Source organism: Nelusetta ayraudi, unplaced genomic scaffold (assembly GCF_046127955.1).
Source record: "Nelusetta ayraudi isolate G7.1 ecotype Tasmania unplaced genomic scaffold, CSIRO-AGI_Nayr_v1 ptg000002l, whole genome shotgun sequence".
In the NCBI taxonomy this organism is placed as follows: domain Eukaryota; kingdom Metazoa; phylum Chordata; class Actinopteri; order Tetraodontiformes; family Monacanthidae; genus Nelusetta; species Nelusetta ayraudi.
Window position 1 is genome coordinate 9,549,197 of NW_027466052.1, and position 25,848 is coordinate 9,575,044.

At 40.9% G+C, this 25,848-nt stretch overlaps 4 protein-coding genes across 7 annotated transcripts in view; all 4 read left to right on the plus strand.

Moving 5' to 3' along the window:
* nfat5b (nuclear factor of activated T cells 5b) overlaps positions 1-4,460 on the plus strand; it is a 29,324-nt gene extending 24,864 nt beyond the window's left edge. For all 3 annotated transcript variants that reach the window (XM_076022810.1, XM_076022818.1, XM_076022825.1), the window contains exon 13: positions 125-4,460. In XM_076022810.1, the coding sequence (XP_075878925.1) occupies positions 125-360 (236 nt within the window). In that variant the 3' untranslated portion in view covers positions 361-4,460. The remainder of the gene's footprint in view (positions 1-124) is intronic.
* A 427-nt stretch (positions 4,461-4,887) lies between these two features.
* Positions 4,888-12,189, plus strand: LOC142885980 (lysine--tRNA ligase-like). Of its 2 annotated transcripts, none has more exons than XM_076022849.1 (14): positions 4,888-5,040; positions 5,991-6,126; positions 6,307-6,472; positions 6,584-6,677; positions 6,895-7,081; positions 7,590-7,715; positions 7,846-7,965; positions 8,107-8,269; positions 8,997-9,170; positions 9,281-9,366; positions 9,451-9,536; positions 9,620-9,746; positions 9,887-10,030; positions 11,625-12,189. In XM_076022849.1, the coding sequence occupies exons 1-14, from the start codon at positions 4,997-4,999 to the stop codon at positions 11,697-11,699; spliced, it is 1,728 nt and encodes a 575-aa protein (XP_075878964.1). In that variant the 5' UTR covers positions 4,888-4,996; the 3' UTR covers positions 11,700-12,189. The 2 variants fall into 2 exon arrangements, with proteins under 2 accessions (XP_075878964.1, XP_075878954.1); XM_076022839.1 differs by lacking the exon at positions 4,888-5,040 and adding an exon at positions 5,378-5,840.
* Positions 12,190-15,880: 3,691 nt separating this feature from the next.
* LOC142885992 (lysine--tRNA ligase-like) lies at positions 15,881-21,059 on the plus strand. Its single transcript, XM_076022861.1, has 14 exons — positions 15,881-16,019; positions 16,350-16,473; positions 16,998-17,163; positions 17,278-17,371; positions 17,532-17,718; positions 18,156-18,281; positions 18,569-18,688; positions 18,856-19,018; positions 19,459-19,632; positions 19,743-19,828; positions 19,913-19,998; positions 20,082-20,208; positions 20,349-20,492; positions 20,868-21,059. The coding sequence occupies exons 1-14, from the start codon at positions 15,976-15,978 to the stop codon at positions 20,940-20,942; spliced, it is 1,716 nt and encodes a 571-aa protein (XP_075878976.1). The 5' UTR covers positions 15,881-15,975; the 3' UTR covers positions 20,943-21,059.
* An 808-nt stretch (positions 21,060-21,867) lies between these two features.
* Positions 21,868-25,083, plus strand: gcshb (glycine cleavage system protein H (aminomethyl carrier), b). Its single transcript, XM_076022876.1, has 5 exons — positions 21,868-22,083; positions 23,165-23,244; positions 24,216-24,279; positions 24,368-24,499; positions 24,657-25,083. Exons 1-5 carry the CDS (start codon positions 21,930-21,932, stop codon positions 24,752-24,754), a joined length of 528 nt encoding a protein of 175 aa, XP_075878991.1. The 5' UTR covers positions 21,868-21,929; the 3' UTR covers positions 24,755-25,083.
* Positions 25,084-25,848: the final 765 nt, after the last annotated feature.

The window sequence follows — 25,848 nt, forward strand, 5'->3', positions numbered from 1 at the left end:
AGTAAATACAGCTGCCGTGAACTCCCTTCAACAAAGGGTTTTCAGTAACTAGTACCTCGCACTAAATAAGGGCATTTGCTTTTGCCTTTTAACTTTACCACTGCTTCTTTTTTTTTCTTTGTAGAGTGCCAGCTGATGAACACTCCTGGGAATACTCTGTCGGACCAGATCATAGCCATCAGCCAGTCTGGCCAGAACCAGAGAGAGAGTGAGGCACACATTCAGTCTCTCCTCAGTCAGTCGCTGTCCCAGTCTGCGTCCGTGCAGAACAACATGAGCGCTTGCCAAAACATGGTGAAGGCCGACGACCTGCTCATCAGCCTGCAGGAGTCAGCAGGCGGCCTCACTCGCTCCTTCTAACCCAAATGCAGGTGGACGGGTTTGCCTCTCAGTTCTATGTATGTCATCAGAATGAATTGCAAAGAGGCGGACGGAAGAAGAAGAAGAATTTTTACTACCACACAGAGCTGCCCCCTGTTTAGGAGCACCTACTCTAATGCAAGTTGACCAGGTTTCTGCCCAGATTAGCCATTCTATGGTTTTGTGTAGGTATTGTTCACCCTGGAGCTGTAAAGGTTTGCAAAGACAGTCCAGTTTATCACAGAGAACGTAGTTATTGTTTCTGATGAGAAATTAAAAATCCAACGGTGTATGTTTGTGTTGGAAAGGAGGCACCAACCTCTCTTCCAGAAGCCAGGTTGCTCGGCGGCCTTGATGCGCATTTGGTTCACGCAGTTGTGTGTGTGTGTGTGTATAGATACTTGAGTGGTGATGAAATGTGCGGCTTACGTTGTTCTCCAATGGGACGTCCCGAGTGAGGGGCGGTTCCCGTGATTGTTCTTAGCCTTGTGCGGTGGAGCGTAAATGGTGTAGCAGAGCTGAACTGTTGGAATGTTTGAATAGATATTACTTGTGGAGAGCAGTTTCATCGAAGGTGTGGAAAGTGTGAGGGACGAAGGGAAGAGAAGAGAAGAGAAGAGAGGAGGCGAGGGAAAGACGGTGACTCTTTAAGTGCTGAAATAAAGGCGACGGAACTCATTTCCTGGTTACTCAAAGCCATGTTACCTGTCAACCAACAGGTTTCTTCTGTTATCAACAGGGTTTAGAAGTAAACCAAAGAGGAAAAAAAAAACCTCCAGTCGCTCGCAGCACTTAAAGACAAGAGTGACCAATACAGCTGAGCTGCCATGCAGACGTACGAAGGACAGGTACACAGTTGCAGAAGTGAGTAGAAACAGAAGTTATGTGTAAAACTAGTTTGTCTTTAAAGTGGATGCAACTGGCTCCCACCCGCCGAGATACATTATTTAACCGCAGCTGTCTATGAAAGTGACTTTGTTTTTATTTTAATACACGGTAGAGTTTATGTGCGGACGTTGTTTATCTTTTATTTACAAATAGGCTGCGCGGAATTAGTCCACGTCTGGTCTGTGTCTGTTATAGTACAGTCTTAATTGTAGGACATCTGCTGGTCAGCCGGTAAAGATGTTCCAGCCGTTAGACATATCAATGTTCGATATCATCTCCAACATCTCCGTGTGACTGAGTTAGTGAGCGTGTTCAGGCTAACATTTAGTCTATTCTCATCAAAAACTGTGTCAGTTTGCAGAATCTTGTTTAAATAAATTACAAAATGGCAGTTTTTCTTTATTTTATTTTTTTTTAATTGATTGACGTCTTTTCTTTTCTTCATACACAATGAGCACTTTAAGATGCTGTGTGTCTTGACCACTTTACTCACCAAGTACAGAGTTGTGTCCTCAGTGCCCTCTTCCTCATTGTTTACAGTGAAGAATCAGACAGTGTATTAAAGCAGCCCTCTGTTTGCATGTTAAATGTGGACTAATGAAAAAGATTCACAACTCTGTCTTTCCTCTGCCCCACATTGTCAAACTTCAGATGCAGTAATTTTCTGCTGTTCCAAACAATTTGAAACAGCTCTTTTCTGTTTCACATCCGAAAAGCAAGAGTTTAAAGAGTTTTTATGCAAGTTACCTGTTTTATAATTCAGATATCTAATTTTTGTAAATGCATTGGTAGAGAGAGTTTATGGAATTATGTATTTAAATTCATGTTAACCACAAATGTTGCATCATTGGCATCAATGTGCGTCGGGCACGCATGAACTGGAAAGGTTTTTAAAGGCATCAAGAATGAAGCTTTGTTCGCCAGTTTCATGAGCGTCTGACTCATTGTTCATTAATATGTGTAAAAGTATTTTTATCTGTCCTCTTTTAAGTGTACAGCTTATCGTCGAGGCTTGTAGTCTTGCCTGTAGTTGGAAAAACTGCCTTAAGACCAAAGTTTGACCCAAATCTTGTTTTGCATATATCCTGATGACAGTTTTACGAGGCTTTTTTTTTCCCGACCTTGAACGTTAACAAGTGATTTCTCTTTGTGTCATTACTGGGCGCAACATTATGTTGCCGCAGTTTTTCTTCTTTTTGTTGTATTTTGGAATTTCAAAAAAAGGTAAGAAAATCATATAAAAACTGTGTTTAGTTTCACTTTAGTGGAAAACAAGGGGCTGGTCTCTGAAGATTACTTTTTTTTTTTCAGTTTTATGCCTCAGTTGTTGCCTCTTTCCTTCTTAGAAATAATTACAAACCGTTACATTTTATACACTTTACAATCAAGCAGAGCTGTTGTTTTACGGTAGAGATTGAACTTTACTAATGTGACTGGAGCTGCGGCGTGAGCGTCTGAGTGGTTTTTAAGGGAACCCTCTTCGTGAAGGAAACCTGGCTTTGGAGATGAGAGCTGTCTGTGATCGGCTTCTTCTTCTTGTGAAATAGAAAAAATTATCATTTTCAGTGTTGAGTATTTATGATTTTTTTCCCCCTTTGTTTTACAAAGCTAAAATACCCTCTTTTTTTATCATAACACATTCTTTCCTCCCTTAATATCTAATTTATTTCTTGAGTTGGTTATTTTCTAAATATTTGATCATAGTCTTCTTCAGATGTTTTCCAATGGTGCTGATGACAGAAATGTGATCTGACGACCATTCCTGGCACCCTGGTGGATGAGACAGTGCAGTTTTTTAAGCTATGAATATCATTTTGAATTTCTGTGAACCCTTAATCTAACGACATTTTACAAGGATTTACAATGATAATACAAAACTTTAATGAACATATCATCTTCACTTTCCATCTTGACTAAACAGCAGGTCAAAATATCACCACACTGTTTTGAACTGTTAAATTCACAACAGGACCAACACATTTCAGTATTTTTCATATGAATGTGAACTACAACATTGCTTTAAAATGCATAGTTTGATGCAGAATGTACATTTACAAACACTGACTTTTGTGTAATTACAACATAACTAGTAATCAGAGACATTTAAGTGATTTAATACAGTCACAACTAAATGCTTGGAAAAGAGGAGAGTTGTCAAAATTGAAAGGTTTAGTATGTCTTGATAGCAACAGACTCATGACTGCCTTGGTTTCTTGTAACAAAATGGTCAAACTGATACCAACAGATTGGTGTTCCAACACTTTTGGGTTTTTTTTTAGTATCCCAACGTTGCTGTAGACACATCAATGTTGTTCACGTGCCTTGAGGAGATTGTAGCAGCGACTAGACAGATGTTTTACCTTTGCTGCCTGTTTAATACTGTGCTGGTCCAGTGATGATTAGCGCTTTTTTGATTAGAATGTTTCAAGCCATACGATTTTAAGTGTACTTAAAGTGCTCGACAGTGAGCCATAGCTGTAGCTGTGGTCTGTGCACGTGTTGTGCAATTTCTGTTGTGCATATATGTTTTTGTTTGTTTGTACTGAAGTATACATTGCATTTATGTTACATAACGTAGATGCAGGCGAATTCTCTCTGAAACTGCTATGCAGCTATTAAACTGTAAATGTAGATCTCTTAGTCTTTGAATATATATTTTTCTAAATAGCCCATCCAAGGTAGTTGTTCTTTCTGTTATTTATGTTGCTGGTTAAAATATTTCTCATGCTTTAAGTGCCTCCCACCTTTTTCTTTTCTTTTTTTTTTTAAATCTTCAGTTGTCAGTTGATATGCCATTTGATTTTGTCTCTCAAAAACCATCTTTGATGTATTCCCCTCTTGTTTGCTGTTTCCAGGCCTGTTGGTGAGATGGTTCCTAATCTATTCCATTCAGAACCTCTGACTATGAGAATGTTTTGTCATTGAACAGTAAAAAATTATTTTGTTTAAGTTATACATTACGCAAAACATTATTCCACACTTAAACGCATCAACCACTCCTGTAGGTAACGGATCATTGTTGTTCTTGGATAAAGCAAGACCAATAATGGCAATTCTGTCATTAATTTCTTACCGTCTGAACAACTGTCAAATAATCATCCTTGTATAAAAAAAACATTTGCTGTTTGGCTTTTTTGTTGAATGTTTTTATTCATTTGCAGTTAAATTCCTGTAAAATTTGCTGCTATCTATAATAAACATTTATAATTAAAGTGGTACGTCTGAACGCAGTCATTTCAGTGACTTACATTAGACCCAGTCATCAATAATTTCTATCAATATGACAATATTCATGCTTTAATTTTGATTTTCATCAAATTAATGCAGAAAAGTTCAAATGTGGTTTAAATAGCAATATTGCACCATCCCTCCATTACAAGAATCGTATGCAACTGAAGAGTTGTGATACTTTTAAACACATTCTTTTCCTTCACACTGAAACCCTTACATTGCTCACAAGAAATGCCTCTGGTTGTGCCATCATCAGTGACGGTCTGAAGAGGTGAGGAATTGTAGAACTTTTCACTTGTTGCGATCAATCAGGTACTTTGCACTGGTAAAACAAATGGAGCAATTAGACGATTGCTATGCACATGAACGCGCGTGCCAAGTGTCCGGAAGGCTGTGAACGCGATCAAAGAAAACCTACGCGATTTCCGACCGCCTACAAACGCATCATCAGAACGCGCACTTGGCGCACGTCTTTACGTGTGGTCTTTCTGAGTGAACAGAGCACGCCTCCTGCAACATGGCTGATGTAACAGCGACGGACGACGGGAAATTAAGCAAAAAGTGAGTTTCTTTCTCTGCACTATCGCCTTTTAAATGATGATAACTTAAATATTGTTTCGCCTTTCGCGATTTTTTAAGTTGTTCCAAGAGTTTGGAGCTCTTTACGACACAGCACCTTTAACATGTCACTCCCCGGTGCAGACCGGGGGTCCATATGAGGCTGTCACAGACATACATATCCCAGCATTCATTTCGTTTCCACCTTGTGGATGTTGTAGTCCAGGACGTACCGCAAAGGCTATCTGAGCACCGTGTTGTCTCTGTCTTTTGAACTACAATGTCCACAACTCAGAGGAGCTCAAAAATGGCTCCTCGGCGTCAACCGTGTGGCCGTGTGGCTTATTTTTCGTGTGTCATATTTTTGTGTGATTAGCTCTTTCTCTATAACTTCGGAATGTTCTCGACCCAAGCGTAGTTCGTTTTTGACTTAAGTGTAGTAAGTGGAGCTGCCTCGGCTAGCGTGTTTGATAGCAGTGGCTTAGCGCTGCGTTGAACTATTGACATACCAAAGGCAGAAGTCTACGGTTGCTATCAGTTTCTTCTGACTGCACTGTGCTGCCGTAGTTTGATAAGGCCATTGTCAGCCTTTGCCGTGTATGCTTGCATCCGGTGTTGCCTGTCCATTTGCTCAGGTGTGTTGGCGGCCAGTGGTAGGTGGAAATGCTGTGTCTGGTCAGGGCAGCCAGGCAGCAGTTGTGCCAGGCCCTTGCGGTCAGGACACAGTGGTTAAAGTGTGCCCCACCATGTATCGCTGCAGGGACTCTTCACACTTATCAGAAGCGCTGGAAAGGTGACAAAAGGTTGGTGACTGTACCCTACCAGTGAGGAGACAACCAACCATTTGTCCTCCAAGAACGTGGTCCCCTTCCATCTTTTTGCATGGCAGGGTTTCACAGCAGCTCTAAAAAAATTTGGTTTGTTTTTGTGTTTGTTTGTTTTTCCAATGACAGTGAGCTGAAGAGACGAATGAAAGCTGAGAAGAAGGCAGCTGAGAAAGAAGCCAAGGTCAAAGAGCAAGAGGTGAAAGAATCCAATGACACAGGAGCACAGAATGCCTGCGGGGATGAGGAGACGCTTGACCCAAATGTGAGATTTATTTTCTTCATGCCAGCCTTCGATGGCTTGTACTCGCTTAAGAGTTGTTCAATACCTCAACCAGTTCAGGGGAGAATATATCAAAAATTATGAATGTAAGGGGGGAGGGGCGTGCAATTTTATTACTCTGATTTCACATCATATTTTACCGTTTTTTTCCTTTGAATGCAGCAATACTTCAAGATCCGCACCCAGGCCATCAATGATCTGAAGGGAACAGCGGAAGACCCCTACCCACACAAGTTTAATGTAGACTTGTCACTGACAGAGTTCGTAGAAAAATACAACAATCTCCAGCCAGGGGATCAACGCAGTGATGTAGTCCTCAATCTGTCAGGTACAAAAAAAAAATAGTAATTTACATTTGTGTTCATGTTAACAAATGTCCTTTAATGTTGCGTGTCATTTTGCGGCTCTGTTAAGATTTGTGTGGTTGTATGTTTGACAGGCCGCATTCACGCCAAGAGGGTTTCTGGTGCCAAGCTGCTTTTCTACGACCTGAGAGGAGAAGGTGTGAAGCTCCAAGTTATGGCAAATTCAAGGTACAAAAAGACGGATATGGTCAGAAAGCACAACGTGCTTGTATTTTTTTTTTACTGTTTCTGTTATGCTATAAAGTACTGCCAGATGATAGAGCGGAGAAATTATTTTCTGTTAAATTAAATTGACTTTGGATTTAAAAAGGTGGTTGTTGTTTTTGGAAGAAAAAAAAAAGTGCTTTAAAATCTTTCCTATATGCATCTTCTTTCATTCTGTCAGGAACTACAAGTCAGAGGAGGAGTTTGTGAACATCAACAACAAACTGCGTCGTGGTGACATCATTGGTGTCAGGGGCAACCCAGGCAAGACCAAAAAAGGAGAGCTGAGCATTATTCCCATTGAGATGACTCTGCTGTCACCATGTTTGCACATGTTGCCCCATCTCCACTTTGGCCTGAAAGATAAGGTAATCCTCACCTTAATTAGACACTGGTGGAATTGTGTGTATTAGCTGGGATAGGCACCAGCAAACTCCTGCAACACTGAGTGCAGGAGTAAGCGAATATAGAAGATGAATAGATGGGGGAAAAAGCTGTTCATTTGGAAAATAGTGGCCTGCTTCAAGCAGGTGGCAACAGCAGCCAGCTACAGTGAGAGGCTGGACCCCATCAACTTGGAGCGCTCCGGTTACACTGTAACAACCTGTCACTGTTACAGATTGATGGTTCATTCTCCATCTAGTATGACTCACACTTATTGTGATTGTGTTGCTCTCAGCAACCCGCTGGCCTGATGTTGCTCTACTCTTAACCTTGTTGGACTAAACAGTTACGACTCATTTCACTCTTTCATTCATTCATGAAACAAGTGCTGGCAATTGAAATGTACAGAGCAGTTTGTCTCATTAATAAAAGAACAACAATCACTTTGAAGCCAGAAGTATTCTTTCTCACCACTCTGTTTTTCATTCTAAGGAAACACGGTTCCGCCAGCGCTACTTGGACCTGATTCTGAATGACTACGTCAGGCAGAAATTCATAACACGCAGCAAAATCATCACATACCTCCGCAGCTTCCTGGACCAGATGGGATTCTTGGAGGTGACAATCTTTGTGGTGTAGTTGATTGGTGGAGCACCTCCATTTACTCTGAGTGCACATTGAGTTCAAGAATGAAAATTTCAAATGTTTTGAATGAACTTGGGTTTAATCATGCTGCTCGTCGTCTCAGATTGAAACACCAATGATGAACATCATTCCTGGTGGAGCAGTGGCCCGTCCATTTGTCACCTATCACAATGAGCTGGACATGAACCTCTACATGAGAATTGCACCTGAGCTCTACCACAAGGTGATGCATCACTTTCCACAGCCTGCCCCTCATAATGATTATATCAGCTCAAGGAAGAATGTTATTGTGAAATTGATCAGAAATGCATATTCTGTATTTTGAAAGATAATTTACTTACACTGTTCATCTCTTCTCTGACAGATGCTTGTGGTCGGAGGAATAGACCGAGTGTACGAGGTTGGTCGTCAGTTTAGGAACGAAGGCATTGACATGACTCACAATCCTGAGTTCACCACCTGTGAATTCTACATGGCCTATGCGGACTACAATGACTTGATGGATATAACAGAGAAGTTGCTCTCAGGTCAGTGGAAATGTGTCTTTTGTCACTTTGACCTCCTTCACTCCTCACAGATTTGACCAATTGAATTGATTAAGTAAGTAGCATTTTCTAATACTGGCAAGACAATGAGTAACATGCAAAGAGAAAACCCAATCCAAATGTAACAAACACATTTTTAATAAAAAAAAAATAAATAAATAACCAGCAAATATGCAGCAGTAGTTGTCTTGAAGCGCAAGAAACCCTTTACCACAGTGCTCTGTAGTTGATTCCAGTTTGGCAAGAATACACAATTGAGTCCCAAAAGTAAATAATTCATCTCATGAAGCCAAGGCACATTCCATCAACACGATATCGCTGTTTGTTTAGGTGTTCTTCAGTATGATTTATTGAGATGCATGGTTGAATGCTTTCATGCAAACACTGTCACCTCCAATAGTCACAAATATCAGCACAACAAGTGTTATACAAGGTTGTTTTTGTCATCAAGGTTTAGAGATGATTTTCATTCTCATACTTGTTACCACTAACTGTTTCTCTGGGATCTTGCATCTTTCTCAGTAATGTCAGCGGGTGATGTTGTGTGATGTTGGTATCAGCTGTTGCGTAACACTTGAACGATAAAATCTAAAGACAGTGGATCTAATTAGACTGAGATAGAGGGACTCAGAATGGCTTGGATCCACATCCCTCAGTTGACTCTTTCAGTCTAAATCGGCGCTCCCTGTCTTTTTGTGTGTGTGTATAGGAATGGTCAAGCACATCACTGGAGGGTACAAGGTCACTTATCACCCCGATGGTCCGGAAGGAAAAGCCTATGAGATTGACTTCACTCCACCATTCAAGAGAGTGAGCATGACTCACGACCTGGAAAAGATTATGGGTGTGAAATTCCCTCCTACTGACAGCTACGATAGTAATGGTAAGACTCTTATGTGTGCACTGAAGACTTTTCACATACTATAATGAACTCGTAATGTGGAGGTTTTGAATGTCCTAGTTTACCTTCTCTTCTTGACTCTTTCTCCATAGAGACTCGTAAGTTCTTTGATGACCTGTGTGCACAGAAGGGAGTCGAGTGCGCTGCACCCAGGACCACTGCCCGCCTTCTGGACAAGGTGCCCAAATAGCAACAGTCACACTGTAATCCTCATTTCCTGCTTGCAATCTTTACTGATGTCCTCTTGGTTTCTTTCATACAGCTCGTGGGTGATTTCCTGGAGGTGACTTGTATCAACCCAACGTTCATCTGTGACCACCCTCAAATCATGAGTCCGTTGGCAAAATGGTGAGGCGTGCCTGGTTCCAGCCTGTACATCAAAGAAAAATGAGTTCAGAGTGTTAACACCGACACTTCATTAAACGTTACAGGCACAGATCGGAGAAAGGTCTGACGGAGCGTTTTGAGCTGTTCGTGATGAAGAAGGAAATCTGCAATGCCTACACTGAGCTGAACGATCCTGTCAGACAGAGGGAGCTCTTTGAACAGCAAGCCATGGTGTGTTCACTGTCCTGACGTGTCTGTTTGGAAGAGTCAAATCATCTAACACGTCAGACTGCTTCCTCTTCGTGTTGAAGCTCGAATGTTCATTCATGCTGATAATGTCTTCATGCTTCATTCTTTTTTTCTTTTTCCAGGCCAAAGCTGAGGGTGACGATGAAGCCATGTTTGTCGATGAGACCTTCTGCACAGCGCTGGAGTACGGGTTGCCACCGACTGCTGGCTGGGGCATGGGCATCGATCGCCTCACCATGTTCTTGACTGACTCAAACAACATCAAGGTAAAGTGTTGCTAGCACAGAATAATACCAATTTATACCAACATCCTCATCTCTGCAGCTGTTTAGCTTTTTTTGTTTGTTTGGCAAACTGTCTTTTTAGGTGCACAGTGTTGAGCTGTTTATATAGATGTTTTTAAAACTAGTAAATTGCCATTAAGGTCTTATTATAAAATAGTCTCTGCCATGATCAGCTTAAAAAAAAAAAATCTTCCTATCTCTCTGTACACAATAGATGACCCACAATGCAACTTTGTTGGTTTAAGGTGGAGGCAAGTGTCATTTCAGTGTGTGCGCCCTTTCTGCATATAATGGCACCATGGAGAGCAGTGGTTCTCAAACTTTCTCTGTCAAGCCCCACCTTGGGGGAAGAATATTTTTCATACCGTGGCTGTGTCTTGAGGGATCCTGATGAACCTGCAAGTGGCCCCATGTCTCTAGGACAAAGTTGACTTTTGACCCCATAGACTTGCCTTACCTTTGGCACACCACTTTTTGTGATATCAAAACCAACATTCTTTTTTTATCATGAACATTCATTTCACTTTTCTCTTCATTTATGAAATCATTTATTTTGTACAAATAAACAACTTTAGCAAATCACTCTTTGTGACATCAAATCCTGAACATTACTTTTTAAACAAGAATACTACTTTCCCTTTTCTGCTGTGCAAATAACTTTTTTTTGGCAAACCACTTTTGTAACATCTACCATCCTGGCTTCCCTGTGAAACAACATAGCTTTATGTTGTGCTTCCATCTCCTCACAAAGTGCAGAGAATAGCCGCGCTTTCAGGGGTCTTGTTTTGATGAGATTGACCACATCAACAACATGAGTCATGCAACATCACATTTTCTACCTGCCACACGGGATGACGTTAAGCGTTGCCCAACAACAAAGAACACTGGCCACCGCAGGACTCCTGAATTCTTCTTTTCGTCCCTGTCAAATATTTGTCCATCCTGTGTACCTGAGCAGCGTTTTTCTTAGCTACAACCTACTGAACACTTTTTGTTAATTGTTCCGCCGTGGAAACATTAGTTCCCCCGTGCGCCCCGTCTCCCTCCCGCCCGGTGTTTCGCGCCCCCCCAGACGCCCCCAGCCTTCCCCCCCGCGCCACCCACTTTGAGAAACACTGATGTAGAGATGTGCACTGTCACTCTGCACAAATAAGAGTAGTATGTTGAAAATGAAAGTGAAATACAAAATTGCATATAAGTTGAAATAGCACCACCAAAGTCAATACAAAAATATTGCTTTCATTAATAGTCATACTAAGTGGGAGCTAACCAGTTGAACAGTGTTTTTGTTTGTTTGTTTTTAACACCACAGTTCATTCCCGAGAACGAGATGCCAGTGTAGATTACACAACCAATGACTCAACCAGTTTTGCTGCCAACTTCAAATTTCCTTTGCCATCACACACCTCTTGTTCTTGTTGTTGTTTTTTTTTTATTACAATAGATGACTCCTATATTGCAAAATTAACCGCAACAGAGAGCAAGATGCTAGTGTAGATATTAGCTGGACCAACAATTCAACCAGTTCGGCCACCGACTTCAAGTTCATCACCCATCTTTTATTGTCTATTGACAGGAGGTGTTGCTGTTTCCTGCAATGAAGCCTGATGACAACAAGTCGTCTGCCCCCTCGGAGGGCACCTCCGTCTGATGCCTCGACCTCTGACCCACCCTGCTGTCACGTCTGTGCAGCGAACCTTTTCTCACTGTGGTCATCAATGGATCCTCCTGGGATATTCTGTCATCAGTGCTGATGTTTAATGAATGCATTAATGCTTCACTGTTAACAATGATAAATGGAGTTTTGCATTTCTTAAACCGCCTGGTCATATTTGTTCTGTCCATTTGTTTGGTTTTTTTTGTTTGGTTTTTTTGACCAATTACTTCTTGCCATCTTTCTCACAGTAAATGGACTGTCTGCATTTATATGCTGACATCAACGCTTATACTTTGATACATATTTGTTGGGGGTGGGGTGGTCTGTTACCAAATATGACATGATACAGCAGATGAGAAGTCAAAAATCCATCACACTTTATTTTGTCCTTCTTGTAATACTTGTCTGACGTTTGTTAACTTGGACATATTTTTCTGGCTTGAAGGTCAAACATGCACGTGTCATTAAACTACAAATGGTTCTATGCTTGTTGTGAATGGTTCTGAAAACAAATAATTCTATTTCAAGAATTGATGGATGAAATTTAAAAAAAAAAAAAAAAAGTAGCTGCCGAAGTTTTTGTTTCGATTGAGCTTTTAGTAGTCAAGAACAGGAGAGCTGCGTCTCTGTGTTTTATACAGTGTAGTATTTTAGATTGCATCGCATTTTGTGTGGAAAGTATGCTGTGCGGACACGCTACACTTCCTGGAGAGTCAGGTATTGGTCAGAGCCTTTTAAGTATTGCTCGAGTTGTCTGGCACAACTTTATTCCGGTTTGGGATCCAAGTATGAAATCTTCTGTCACCTGTCCAAACAGGTAGAAACGACACTACAGGAGCACTGGCTATGACAAGGCGTGGTTTAAAGGATTTACATCTGAATAGTACTGGTCGCCGTATAAAAACACTCTACCCTTCCCAAACTTCACGGGGCGAACGGCGGACTGGTGCGCGCTCCCGCGAACAAGTGCCCCGCGCCGAGGTGAACAGAGAGAGAGAGAGAGAGAGAGAAACTGAGTGAAAATGGGGACGAGAGCGACGCCTGCAGTGCATCACCGCGAACTTCTCCCCCAGGGTGCCTCGGCTCTTCCCCGCGGCGCAGCTTCCGACGACCCTGCCGCAGTGGAGGAGCGGCTCTACGTGGACACTGAGCGCCACCGTCTGAAGAAGATAATACAGGCTGGCTTAATCAAGATGACCACTAAAAAATCTGAAGAACTCCATGGTCTTATGGATCAAGATGCCTATGCTAAGTTTATTAAGTCACTTTGATAAGTAACGTAATACCAATACAATAGAATAAAAATAAAAACTATTTTGTATTGGTATTGTTTTGTTAATAACCAAACTGAAGGGCTCCTAAACTGACTGTATGTAAAATTGTCTCTGGTGCTTTGTTCCATTGTTCCAAAGTGTTAGGAGATTGGAAAGTGATCGTAAAAGATGTGACACATTCACCTTATGAAATGTGTCCTCCTGCCGCCAGGGATTTTGTTTTATCGCGTCCACTATAATGTCTGAATTTCTTCCTTTCCACTGTGCAGCTTGTTTCACATTCACACCAAGTTATTGAAGATGAGCTGAATAGTCAATGAGTCCGTACACACAGAGTAGAAATGGAGGTTTGAAATTAGACATTGCAATACAAGTAATGTCAGGGCTGATTAAAGCATTGTAGAATGGTTGTGCTGTTTCTTTGTACCTCTTATAGGACACTGCGCCTTGACCTTTGCCCTCAGGTATTGGTAACGCATGGTTCAGAAGCCAGTGATCAATGATTGATGAGGCTGTGGTTTCTGAATCACCGTTAGTTAGATAAATGAAAAGTTAGTCCTTTGGAAACATGACTTAATCTGAAAAAAATGAAGTAGGTTTGATGTAGAATTCTATTAGATGACTGTTTAGCTATAAAAAATAATTTTAAAGCTCAACCATGTTGTGCTGATATTTTCTGGTTAGCTTATAAACAATATTTTTGAAATTATACACAATACTTTGATTCTCAACTTGGAGATGGAAACGCACTGACAAATTGCGATAAAGCCAACTCTGCATAGCCTTTAACTTTTACAAGAAATGCTCAAACAAATTCGTTCAAACGAAACACTGAACAAAGCAGGGCTGGTTCCTCCTGCCCCCAGGGAAGGGAATATGTGATGTCCAAAAGCAATCCAAAACATTGCTGTTAACTGTTAAACAATTGTTTATTCACATGCATTTTAGTACCTTTAAATAACTTTTGGCTTTAAATGAACGCTGGAAATCTCTAATTTGTAGTTGTTTTTAGAGGTTGGAGCATGCTAAACCAAAAGCAAAAGTATTTGGCTGCCATCAGTTTCCTTCTGACTGTACTGTGGCTGTCGGTGTTTGGAATAAACATTTCCTCAAGTGTGCAACTTGGCTGGGTCTGATAGTTTTGCATGTCTGTTTTTGAGCGGAAGTCTTGAGTTGTTTCAGAGATCAGCAAAAAACAGGGCCAACACATTTCAATATTTTTCATATGAATGTGACAACAGCATTGCTGTAAAATTCATAGTTTGATGCTACTTGAAACGTTACAACATAACCAGTGTTGTTCAGACACATTTAAGTGATTTAAACAGTCACAACTAAATGCTTGGAAAAGAGGAGGGTTGTTGAAATTGAAAGGTTCCATATTTCTTGATAGCAACAGACTCGAGACTCAAGCAGTTGAGAACCACTGATGTAGATAGTTCGGGGAACCATGCATTGCCTGCTCATTTCCTCAAGTGTGCAACTTGGCTGGATGTGATAGTTTTGCATGCCTGTTTTTGAGCGGAAGTCTTGAGTTGTTTCAGAGATCAGCAACAACAGGGCCAACACATTTCAATATTTTTCATATGAATGTGACAACAGCATTGCTGTAAAATTCATAGTTTGATGCTACTTGAAACGTTACAACATAACCAGTGTTGTTCAGACACATTTAAGTGATTTAAACAGTCACAACTAAATGCTTGGAAAAGAGGAGGGTTGCTGAAATTGAAAGGTTCCATATTTCTTGATAGCAACAGACTCGAGACTCAAGCAGTTGAGAACCACTGATGTAGATAGTTCGGGGAACCATCCATTGCCTGCTCATTTCCTCAAGTGCGCAACTTGGCTGGATGTGATAGTTTTGCATGTCTGTTTTTGAGCGGAAGTCTTGAGTTGTTTCAGAGATCAGCAACAACAGGGCCAACACATTTCAATATTTTTCATATGAATGTGACAACAGCATTGCTGTAAAATTCATAGTTTGATGCTACTTGAAACGTTAAAACGTAACCAGTGTTGTTCAGACACATTTAAGTGATTTAAACAGTCACAACTAAATGCTTGGAAAAGAGGAGGGTTGTTGAAATTGAAAGGTTCCATATTTCTTGATAGCAACAGACTCGAGACTTAAGCAGTTGAGAACCACTGATGTAGATAGTTCGGGGAACCATGCATTGCCTGCTCATTTCCTCAAGTGTGCAACTTGCCTGTTTTTGAGCGGAAGTCTTGAGTTGTTTCAGAGATCAGTGAGCTAAAGAGACAAATGAAACATTGATATTTCAATGTTAACAGATTGTTTCACTTCACTTCAATCACCTTTAGCTCATTGCAAAATGAACAGGTCATCAACATTCTTTTTTTTTTAATCAATTAGTTGACAAATTAAAGCAAAAAGTTTGCATGTGGTTGAAAGAACAATATTGCACCATCCCACTTTTACAAGGAACTTGTATAAATTAAGGGTTTTTATGCTTTTTTTGGTTTCCATTAAAAGAGTTTTAACACAATTTGTTAAGCCAGAGACGAGAAATCAGTGATGTTCTGAAGACGTGACTAATGGTAGAATTATTCAGGTACTTTGAACTGGTACAAAAAGTTCAGCAATTAGATAATAATAATAATAATAATAATAATAATAATAATAATAATAATAATAATAATAACAACTAAAATTATGATTTGTTTTTCTAAATTACGGCTATGCTTCTCTGATGAAAGTAACAACCATGCGAATTTTATCCTACACATGCCTTACAGCTCCGCAAAGTTTCGGTCTGACTTTAAGTCCATAAAGAGTAGAAATCAAGGGCATTGCGTTTATGATTATTACAGAAACTTCGGCATCATTGCGTGGCTCATGAACGCGCACGCTGTGAACGTGGACAAGGACAACCTCATGATTTCTGAGCGCCTATAAAGGCATCGCCAGTACTCGCTCCCTCCTATAGCAAGTCTTTACTTTCATTCTAAGTGAACAGAGCAGACCTGCAGCCATGGCTGATGCAACAGCGACAGACGATGGGAAAGTGAGCAAAAAGTGAGTTTTTTTTTTTTGATGCGCTATCGCATTTCAAAGCATGCTAACTCAAATATTGTTTCATTTTTCTCGAATTTGTAGTTGTTTCAATTGTTTGGAGCTTTTTAATGCACGGCACCTATGTAGTAGTGCTAAACCAAAAGTAAAAGTAAAAGTTAAAAAAAAAAAAAAGAAAGAAAGAAAGAAAGCCATCCACTTCTGTTGATGCTGCATTGCCTTGCCTCAGGCAAGACGCAACACATCGTGTGTTGGTTGTCAGGCTGTGGCTTTTGCATGCCTGTATTTGAGCTATGAAGTCTTGAGTTGGTGTTGTTGTTTTTCTAATGACAGTGAGATGAAGAGGCAAATGAAAGCTGAGAAGAAGGCAGCTGATAAAGACGCCAAAGTCAAGGATCAGAAAGAATCCGGTGACACTGGAGCACAGGATGGGGATGAGGAGACGCTTGACCCAAATGTGAGATTTTTTAAATTTATTTTCTTCCTGCCAGCCTTCCACAGGTCGCACTCACTTCAGAGCTGTTCAATGCTTAAACCATTAGTTCACACCGGACGTGGAAGCGAAGCGAAGCGGAGAGCGCTCCATTCGGCGCCCACGTCAATCAATGTGGTGGTTCACACCGGACGCGAACCGGTGCGCGGCTCGCGCAATGCATTTGTCGTTTGTCTGCTCTATTTTGTGCACGAGCCGCAAGCGATCCTCGTCAATTGTGCAGGAAGTCGCAAACGAGGAAATCCGGTGAATTTTCAAAATTAAATAATTTCAAAATAAAAACCGAATTACAAATTCGATCATATTTGTCAGTACATTGTATCAGAGTGCGAGAGAGATTAAACAAATACACGCACGCACTGACTCACTGACTCACTCACACACACACACACACACACACACACTGGATGGGATGGAAGCCTGGTCAATAACTGATAACATTTACAATATTTAATGGTTGAGTCATACAAGTTTTCCTTTGAATGCAGCAATACTTCAAGATCCGCTCCCTGGCCATCAATGATCTGAAGGGAACAGCGGAAGACCCCTACCCACACAAGTTTAATGTAGACTTGTCACTGACACAGTTCATTGAGAAATACAACAATCTCCAACCGGAGGATCAACGCAGTGATGTCGTCCTCAATCTGTCAGGTACAAAAAAAAAAAAATTGTAATTTACATTTGTGTTCATGTTAACCAATGTCCTTTAATGTTGCGTGTCATCTTGCAGCTCTGTTAAGATTTGTGTGGTTGTATGTTTGACAGGCCGCATTCACGCCAAGAGGGTTTCTGGTGCCAAGCTGGTTTTCTACGACCTGAGAGGAGAAGGTGTGAAACTCCAAGTTATGGCAAACTCAAGGTACAAAAAGATAGATGTTAAGCTATAAAGTACTGGCAGGCGATATAGCAGAACAATTATTTTCTGTAAAATTGACTTTAGGTTAAAGGGCTGATTGTTGGTTTTTGAACAAAGGTTTCTGTTAAATCTTTTCAATAACCATCTTCTTTCATTCTGTCAGGAACTACAAGTCAGAGAAAGAGTTTGAGAACATCAACAACAAACTGCGTCGTGGTGACATCATTGGTGTCAGGGGCAACCCAGGCAAGACCAAAAAAGGAGAGCTGAGCATTATTCCCATTGAGATGACTCTGCTGTCACCATGTTTGCACATGTTGCCCCATCTCCACTTTGGCCTGAAAGATAAGGTAATCCTCACCTTAATTAGACATTGGTGAAATTGTGTGTATTAGCTGGGATAGGCACCAGCAAACTCCTGCAACACTGAGTGCAGGAGTGAGCAGTATAGGAGATGAATAGATGTGGGTTAATTCTCCATTTGTATCACTCTCACATATTGTGAGTGTCTCCTGGCCTCATGTTGCTCTACCCTTAACCTTCTTGGGCTAAACACTTAATCCTGAACTTTATTTGTACGAATGCAATCCTTTTTTCACAAGGGACTGTCAAAACAGTCAAATGTGAAGTTAATCTGGACCTTCTGACTCTGAATGTTCTATTACAATATCTTGAAACAAGTGCTGGCATTTGAAATGTACAGAGCAGTTTGTCTCATTAATAAAAGAACAACAATCACTTTGAAGCCAGAAGTATTCTATCTCACCACTCTGTTTTTCATTCTAAGGAAACACGGTTCCGCCAGCGCTACTTGGACCTGATTCTGAATGACTACGTCAGGCAGAAATTCATAACACGCAGCAAAATCATCACATACCTCCGCAGCTTCCTGGACCAGATGGGATTCTTGGAGGTGACAATCTTTGTGGTGTAGTTGATTGGTGGGACACCTCCAGTCGCTTCGAGTACACATCTCAAATTTCAAAATTCAAATTTCTTTATTTTTAAAAAAGGGACAAAGTACATGATTTAACATTTCCATGATAAAGTAAATATACCCAAGTTAGCTGAAGGCTAATTTCCATCGGTAGCCCCTTTGCCAGGTGTTAATAGACTCTTCAATAGAACATAGAATTCAGGAATGAAAATTTCAAATGTTTTCAATGAACTTGGCTTGAAACATCCTGCTTGTCAACTCAGATTGAAACACCAATGATGAACATCATTCCTGGTGGAGCAGTGGCCCGTCCATTCATCACCCATCACAATGAGCTGGACATGAACCTCTACATGAGAATTGCACCTGAGCTCTACCACAAGGTGATACATCACTTTCCACAGCCTGCCCCTCATAATAATTATATCAGTTCAAGGAAGAATGTTATTGTGTAATTGTTTTATCTTTTTGTTTAGAAATGCATTATCTGTATTTTGTATGACAACATTTTTTTGCACGCTTTTTACCCTGTTCATCTCTTCTCTGTCAGATGGTTGTGGTTGGAGGATTAGACCGAGTGTACGAGGTTGGTCGTCAGTTTAGGAACGAAGGCATTGATATGACTCACAATCCTGAGTTCACCACCTGTGAATTCTACATGGCCTATGCGGACTACCATGACTTGATGGATATAACAGAGAAGTTGCTCTCTGGTCAGTGGAAATGTGTCTTTTGTCACTTTGACCTCCTTCACTCCTCACAGATTTGACCAATTAAACTTATTATTTAGAGGTAAGTTGCATTTTCTAATACTGGCCAGGCTATGAGTAACATGCAAAGAGAAAACGCAATCAAGCAAATCCACCAGCAAATATGCAACAGTAGTTGTCTCGAAGCTTCTGACAATCTTGCCTCAAAGAAACCCTTTACCACAGTGCTCTGTAGTTGATTCCAGTTTGGCAAGAATACACAATTGAGTCCCAAAAGTAAATAATTAATCTCACGAAGCCAAGCCACATTCGAATAACACTGATCGCACTGTTTGTTTTCTTTTTCTTGAGTATAATTTATTGAGATGCGTGGTTGATTGTTTTCACCGTCACCTCAGATAGTCACAAATAGCACAGCAAGTTTTTTTCTTCATTTTTTGTAGGAATGGTCAAGCACATCACTGGAGGGTATAAGATCAGCTATCACCCCGATGGTCCAGAAGGGAAGGCCTATGAGATTGACTTCACTCCACCATTCAAGAGAGTGAGCTTGTGTCACGACCTGGAGAAGATTATGGGTGTGAAATTCCCTCCTACTGACAGCTACGACAGTAATGGTAAGACTCTTATGTGTGCACTGAAGACCTTTCACATACTATAATGAACTCGTAATGTGGAGGTTTTGAATGTCCGAGTTTACCTTCTCTTCTTGACTCTTTCTCCATAGAGACTCGTAAGTTCTTTGATGACCTGTGTGCACAGAAGGGAGTAGAGTGCGCTGCACCCAGGACCACTGCCCGCCTTCTGGACAAGGTGCCCAAATAGCAACAGTCACACTGTAATCCTCATTTCCTGCTTGCAATCTTTACTGATGTCCTCTTGGTTTCTTTCAAACAGCTGGTGGGTGATTTCCTGGAGGTGACTTGTATCAACCCAACGTTCATCTGTGACCACCCTCAAATCATGAGTCCGTTGGCAAAATGGTGAGGCGTGCCTGGTTCCAGCCTGTACATCAAAGAAAAATGAGTTCAGAGTGTTAACACCGACACTTCATTAAACGTTACAGGCACAGATCGGAGAAAGGTCTGACGGAGCGTTTTGAGCTGTTCGTGATGAAGAAGGAAATCTGCAATGCCTACACTGAGCTGAACGATCCTGTCAGACAGAGGGAGCTCTTTGAACAGCAAGCCACGGTGTGTTCACTGTCCTGACGTGTCTGTTTGGATGAGTCAAATCATCTAACACGTCAGACTGCTTCCTCTTCGTGTTGAAGCTCGAATGTTCATTCATGCTGATAATGTCTTCATGCTTCATTCTTTTTTTCTTTTTCCAGGCCAAAGCTGAGGGTGACGATGAAGCCATGTTTGTCGATGAGACCTTCTGCACAGCGCTGGAGTACGGGTTGCCACCGACTGCTGGCTGGGGCATGGGCATCGATCGCCTCACCATGTTCCTGACTGACTCAAACAACATCAAGGTAAAGTGTTCCAACCACGAAAAAGGTGTTTCTCAAAATGAATTATTTAGGTGGACATTCTAATGCCTTTTTCTGAAGATGGTTTATTGAATAAATATATGCTGGCACAATGTAGTCACGTTGAATGCAGCTTCCATCTGATTGTCTGATCACTAAGAAAAGAAGATATCTCACTATCTGGTGTGCGGTGTAGAAGAAGCAGTGGAACATCTTTGTTTTGTTCTTGTTTTTTTATTACAATAGATGACTCCTATATTGCAAAATTAACCGCAACAGAGAGCAAGATGCTAGTGTAGTTATTAGCTGGACCAACAATTCAACCAGTTCGGCCACCGACTTCAAGTTCATCACCCATCTTTTATTGTCTATTGACAGGAGGTGTTGCTGTTTCCTGCAATGAAGCCTGATGACAACAAGTCATCTGCCCCCTCGGAGGGCACCCCCATCTGATGCCTCGACCTCTGACCCACCCTGCTGCTTAGCAATGTATCTTTCATCAGGGCTGATCTGTAATGAAAGTAGATGACATTATAATTATCATGCTTCGCTGTTAATGATAAATGGAGATTTTGTGTTATGTTAAACCATTAATTAAACATCTTTATATACTTTAATACATACTGTTCGGGGGTTCTGCTACAAAATACAACATTTATTTTTCATCATTTTATTCTGCTTGTAATACTTGTATGGATTTTTCTGCCATGAAGTTGAAAATTGCACCTTTCAATAAAATACAAATGATTATATCTTTTTTATGATGGTTCTGAATAATTACTTCTACTTCTAAGAATTCAATGATCAAATAAAAAATTGTAGCAGCCAAAGTTTTTATTTAAATTTAGGTTTCAGTGGTTATAAACAAGAAACCTGCATGTGTTTTATACAGTGTTGCAGAGTATGCAGAGCATACTTTCCACGTGTTTTGTTTCAAAGCACGTATTTGAAAAGTATGCTAGATTGTTACCTACAGGCAAGTAGAGCCTTTAGAGCCTTTTCAGTATGACTGGCATTGTCTGGCACAACGTTATTCCGGTTTGGGTACTAGGTGACGCGAACATGTATTTATATAAGTATAAACTCTTCATCATCGGTACAAAAAAAAAAGAGACGAAACCGGTTCAATCGACACTAGGAGGGCAATGGCAATGACAAGGCTTGGAAAAATTGATTTACCTTCAATTATTATGATCAATTATTATTATTTTTTAATTCTCTCAGAATACATTCTGTAATAATAATAATAATAATAATAATAATAATAATAATAATGTAAAAAACTAACAAAAAAAAACTTACCCCTCCCTCTTTCCCTCTCTCCCTCCCTCCCTGACGGCGCGAACGGCGGATGGTGCGCGCTCCCGCGAACAAGTGTATCGTGCCCCCGCTCCGAGGTGAACACAGACTCAGACACACACACAGAGAGACAGAGTGAAAATGGCGATGAGAGCGGCGCTGCGGTGCCTCACCGCAAACTTTCCCCCCAGGGTGCCTCGGCTCTTCCCCGCGGCGCAGCTTCCGGCGACCCTGTCACTGTGGAGGAGCGGCTCTCCGCGGACACTGAGCACCACCACCCCCGCCTGGTCCTCAGGTAACTGCCGTCCAATTAAGAGCGTCAACGCGGCTGCGGTGCGCTGCGTTGCGGGGCTGTTCACGCATTCCTGTGTGTCTAGTCGCCCCCGACCCCTGTCACTGCCCCCCCCGAGTGGAGCGGAGGAATGTGCCGCCGAAGGGAAGCTTTAGATCGGCGGTTACCTTTAAACACAACAACTTTGCGACCGTTCTTGCCAGATGTTTTGCCCATATGTCATGTTGCGTTTTTGTTTTGTTTTTTTTGTTACGTGTGACATGAAGTGAGTAGCTCAGCAGCGTGGAGTCGCATTGATAATCAATGAGCGTCAGTCTCAAATCACGGCGTCTCATGCAGCCAGAAGTGACTCATTACACTGTTAACTGGAGTCAGACTGAGCCCTTCACGTGTGTCACAAGTCTGCACCACAACTCAGCTTTAATAGGGGTTCATCTTTGAGGTAACCTTTACAGCAATCATGTCCAAAAACAGTGTCCTTGTGCCAGAATTGGCTTTAATGTTTGTTCAGAGTAGTCCTGATGAATCCAGAGAGATTTTCAGAGGCGTCACTTTGATATCAAGGACATCAGAATGTTTATGCTTGGGCACTGTCATAGATTAAACTGAACTGCACATACTTCCCAAGAGGGAGATTGTGTTTTCCCTCCTTTTGTCAGCATCTCCAGTGGTTCACAATCTGGTTTAGGCCTGTATTTTTCTGCATGATCTGCGGCCAACACTGAGAGTTGTTGAGCCAGTGTGACCCTTCCTTCAGGGTATTCCGAACATGACAGTGTGCGCTTTGAATGACTTTCTCTCTTGTCCATGCACAAAACCAATTTGCCCCTTACTTTTTTCTTTAAAATTTCCCCTTATACTCACCATCCTGCTTCGGTCATTTTACTAGGACATTTCACCTTTCTTTTTTCTATTTTAACTCCAGCTCCCGGAGAACACTGTGTTTTGCGCCGAAAAATGTTATTATTTTGGACCACAGTGCATTAAACTGAACCTCTTATGTATTATCTTGGCAACCAAGGTTTCCTCTCCACTATCGTCGCTCACACTGATTAATGTACTCATTCCTCTGTTCTCTGTCCAGCCCTAAAGTTCACAGATAAGCACGAGTGGGTGAGGGTGGAAGGTGGAATTGGCACAGTTGGTATCAGCAATTATGCACAGGTAGGTTTTTGCCTCCTTATAATCACTCATTTATGGGACACGGGTTGTCAAGTCTCCACGTTTCTAATATCTGCAGCATGCACTTTGTCCATTGGTTTATGACAATTGTTTCAGACTATTGATTGCAGTTGAACTGTAGCCACATACAGTAACTCATGGACCTTGCATGGTTCTTTATGTGCACAGAGTTGCATGAAGCAGAGTTGATCAATTCAATAGGACCTCAAATATGATTTATTTTTCCTTTTGTCTGACTGACATGGCAAACTGCTAATGTCATCATGTGCCTGTCTGTATAATAAAATTAAAGTATGACAGTTAAATTAGTATCAGTCATTTCATAAAGATAGTCCTCACAAAAAAGTCCAGCATAGCTTGGTTTAACTAACAAAGAGCAGTGCCAGTGTCATGACAATCATTATTATTATTATTTTTATTTCTTAGGATTGACACCTTTAAATTGAACAGTCTCAAGGATGTCTGTCGACCAGGCATGCTTGCAAGAATGTCAGGCTTTGGGACAAAATGTAATTTTCTATTTACTAGTACATATACTGTATCTGTTTCTTGGAATGGTGACAACTAATGTTATTTTTTTGGGGCGACCAAAAACTGATATTAACTTCCACCAAGGTCTGCAAGTTGAGGTGCCACGAAAAAGTGCACCTTCAGGAAAAAAAATTATGTTTGGAAAGATTTTAGAAGCGTAGAAGTGTACAACTGTGTCTCTTCTTGCTGTGGCTGTGAAATAATATTAGGAAGGAGCAGCAGATAAAATGAGGTCAACGTGACACTCACGCTCAGCCTTGTGCTCGGTAACACACTGCATGATCATGCAGAGGCTTTTAAAATAAATCCGGTTTTGCTAATTTAAGCATCTTAAAGTGCTTTAAGTCATTATGATTTGGCTTCACTTGGATTTGGTCCCAAAACTGAGGATATGATTCACCCACCTTCTCATGTCTTTATAGGAAGCGTTAGGTGATGTTGTGTACTGTGGACTTCCTGAAGTCGGCCAAAGACTTGAACAAATAGGTAAGAATCGGCCGTATGCGGCACAGTGTCCTTTCAGCATCGTGCCTTGCAGTGCGACATGTGTGCAGCTTGTGTGTTTGTGTTCCAGAGGAGTTTGGTGCCTTGGAAAGTGTAAAGGCTGCCAGTGAGCTTTTCTCGCCACTTACGGGTGAGGTGACAGAAATCAACACAGAGCTGGCAGAGAACCCTGGCCTGGTAAACAAAGCCTGTTACGCTGAGGGTAGGCATCTTTAACTGCTGTCTGATTCAGGCAGCGTTCTTTTTTTTTTTTCTTTCTTCCCCCAAACAACCATTTCTGCAGATTTTGTTTCACAAAATGTTCACATAAAAACACGTTATTCCTTCCAATTGAGATACAAAGTTGTTTTTTCATGCAGGCTGGCTAATCAAGATGACCATTGAAAAATCTGAAGAACTCGATGGTCTCATGGATCAAGATGCCTATGATAAGTTTATAAAGTCACTCGAAGAATAAGCTCAAGAACTCTGCTTGCTGCTTTGTAACGTAATGCCAATCAAAAAATCTAGCCAGGTTTGCTCACATCTTGTCTGACACCTTATCTATATTTATTTTGGCAACAGAATTGTCTGGAATTCAAATAACTTTACGTTTGCAGTAACATTTTCGACAGAGAGGGCTGGTATTGTTTAGCTAATAACCAAACGGAAGGGCTCCTAAACTTACAATCTGTATGTATAGTGGTCTTTGGTGCTTTGTACCATTTTTTTTTTTTAATGTGCACAAAAGTGTTAGGACATTGAGAGCTTTGGCACATTCACCTAATAAAATGTGTTCTCCTGTCCCCAGTGCATTTGTTTGATCTCTTTCAAAATTATGTCTGGATGGTCCAAATTGTGCATGCCTTCTTTTACACTGTGCAGTTTGTTCCACATTAACATTGAGTCAATGAAGATGAGCTGAATAGTCAAATAAGTCTGTACACACACAGTAGAGAGACGTTCAAAACTAGACATTGCAATACAAGTAAGTATGGTGATAAAGTGTGCAACATGAATGAAAAGTCAGTGATGATTATAGCGTTGTAGAGTGGTTGTGCTGTTTCTTTGTAGGACGCCATGCCTTGACCGTTGCCCTCAGGTGTTGATAACGCCTGAGGGCAGAAGCTAGTGATCAATGATTGATGAGGCTGTGGTTTCTAAATCACTGTTAGGTAGATACATGGAAAGCAAGTCTTTTGGAAACATACAAACATGACTTCATCAGACAAAAATAGTGATAAAAGAAAAAACTTCTACGGGTGTGTTGCAGTGTTTCAATGTATTTTTGATATAAAACATAATTAAATGACTGTTTAGCTGCAGACATAATTTTAAAGCTCTGCCTTATGTTGTGCTGATATATTTGCTTAGCTTACAAACTGTATTATTACGACCTTGACCAACTTTTGCAAATACAAACACAATTTACACAAATTACATTTCCATTTTTCTTAGGTAAGATGAAAATAGTTTTAGTTTTACCTTCTAATGCTTTGTAATTCTTTGGAGATTTTTTGACATACATTTGAGTACATAGTAAAATAACTATTTAGTTTAAAACAAATGCAG

Excerpts from the sequence above, each read along its gene's own strand:
- LOC142885980 (XM_076022839.1), top strand. The coding sequence starts at position 5,701 with ATGCTGTGTCTGGTCAGGGCAGCCAGGCAGCAGTTGTGCCAGGCCCTT. Across the intron at positions 5,841-5,990 it reads CGCTGGAAAGGTGACAAAAG|TGAGCTGAAGAGACGAATGA; the intron begins GTTGGTGACTGT and ends TTCCAATGACAG. Across the intron at positions 6,678-6,894 it reads CAAGTTATGGCAAATTCAAG|GAACTACAAGTCAGAGGAGG; the intron begins GTACAAAAAGAC and ends TCATTCTGTCAG.
- LOC142885992 (XM_076022861.1), top strand. The coding sequence starts at position 15,976 with ATGGCTGATGCAACAGCGACAGACGATGGGAAAGTGAGCAAAAA. Across the intron at positions 19,829-19,912 it reads CTGCCCGCCTTCTGGACAAG|CTGGTGGGTGATTTCCTGGA; the intron begins GTGCCCAAATAG and ends TCTTTCAAACAG. Across the intron at positions 19,999-20,081 it reads ATGAGTCCGTTGGCAAAATG|GCACAGATCGGAGAAAGGTC; the intron begins GTGAGGCGTGCC and ends TAAACGTTACAG.
- gcshb (XM_076022876.1), top strand. The coding sequence starts at position 21,930 with ATGGCGATGAGAGCGGCGCTGCGGTGCCTCACCGCAAACTTTCCCCCC. Across the intron at positions 22,084-23,164 it reads CACCCCCGCCTGGTCCTCAG|CCCTAAAGTTCACAGATAAG; the intron begins GTAACTGCCGTC and ends TTCTCTGTCCAG. Across the intron at positions 24,280-24,367 it reads CCAAAGACTTGAACAAATAG|AGGAGTTTGGTGCCTTGGAA; the intron begins GTAAGAATCGGC and ends TTTGTGTTCCAG.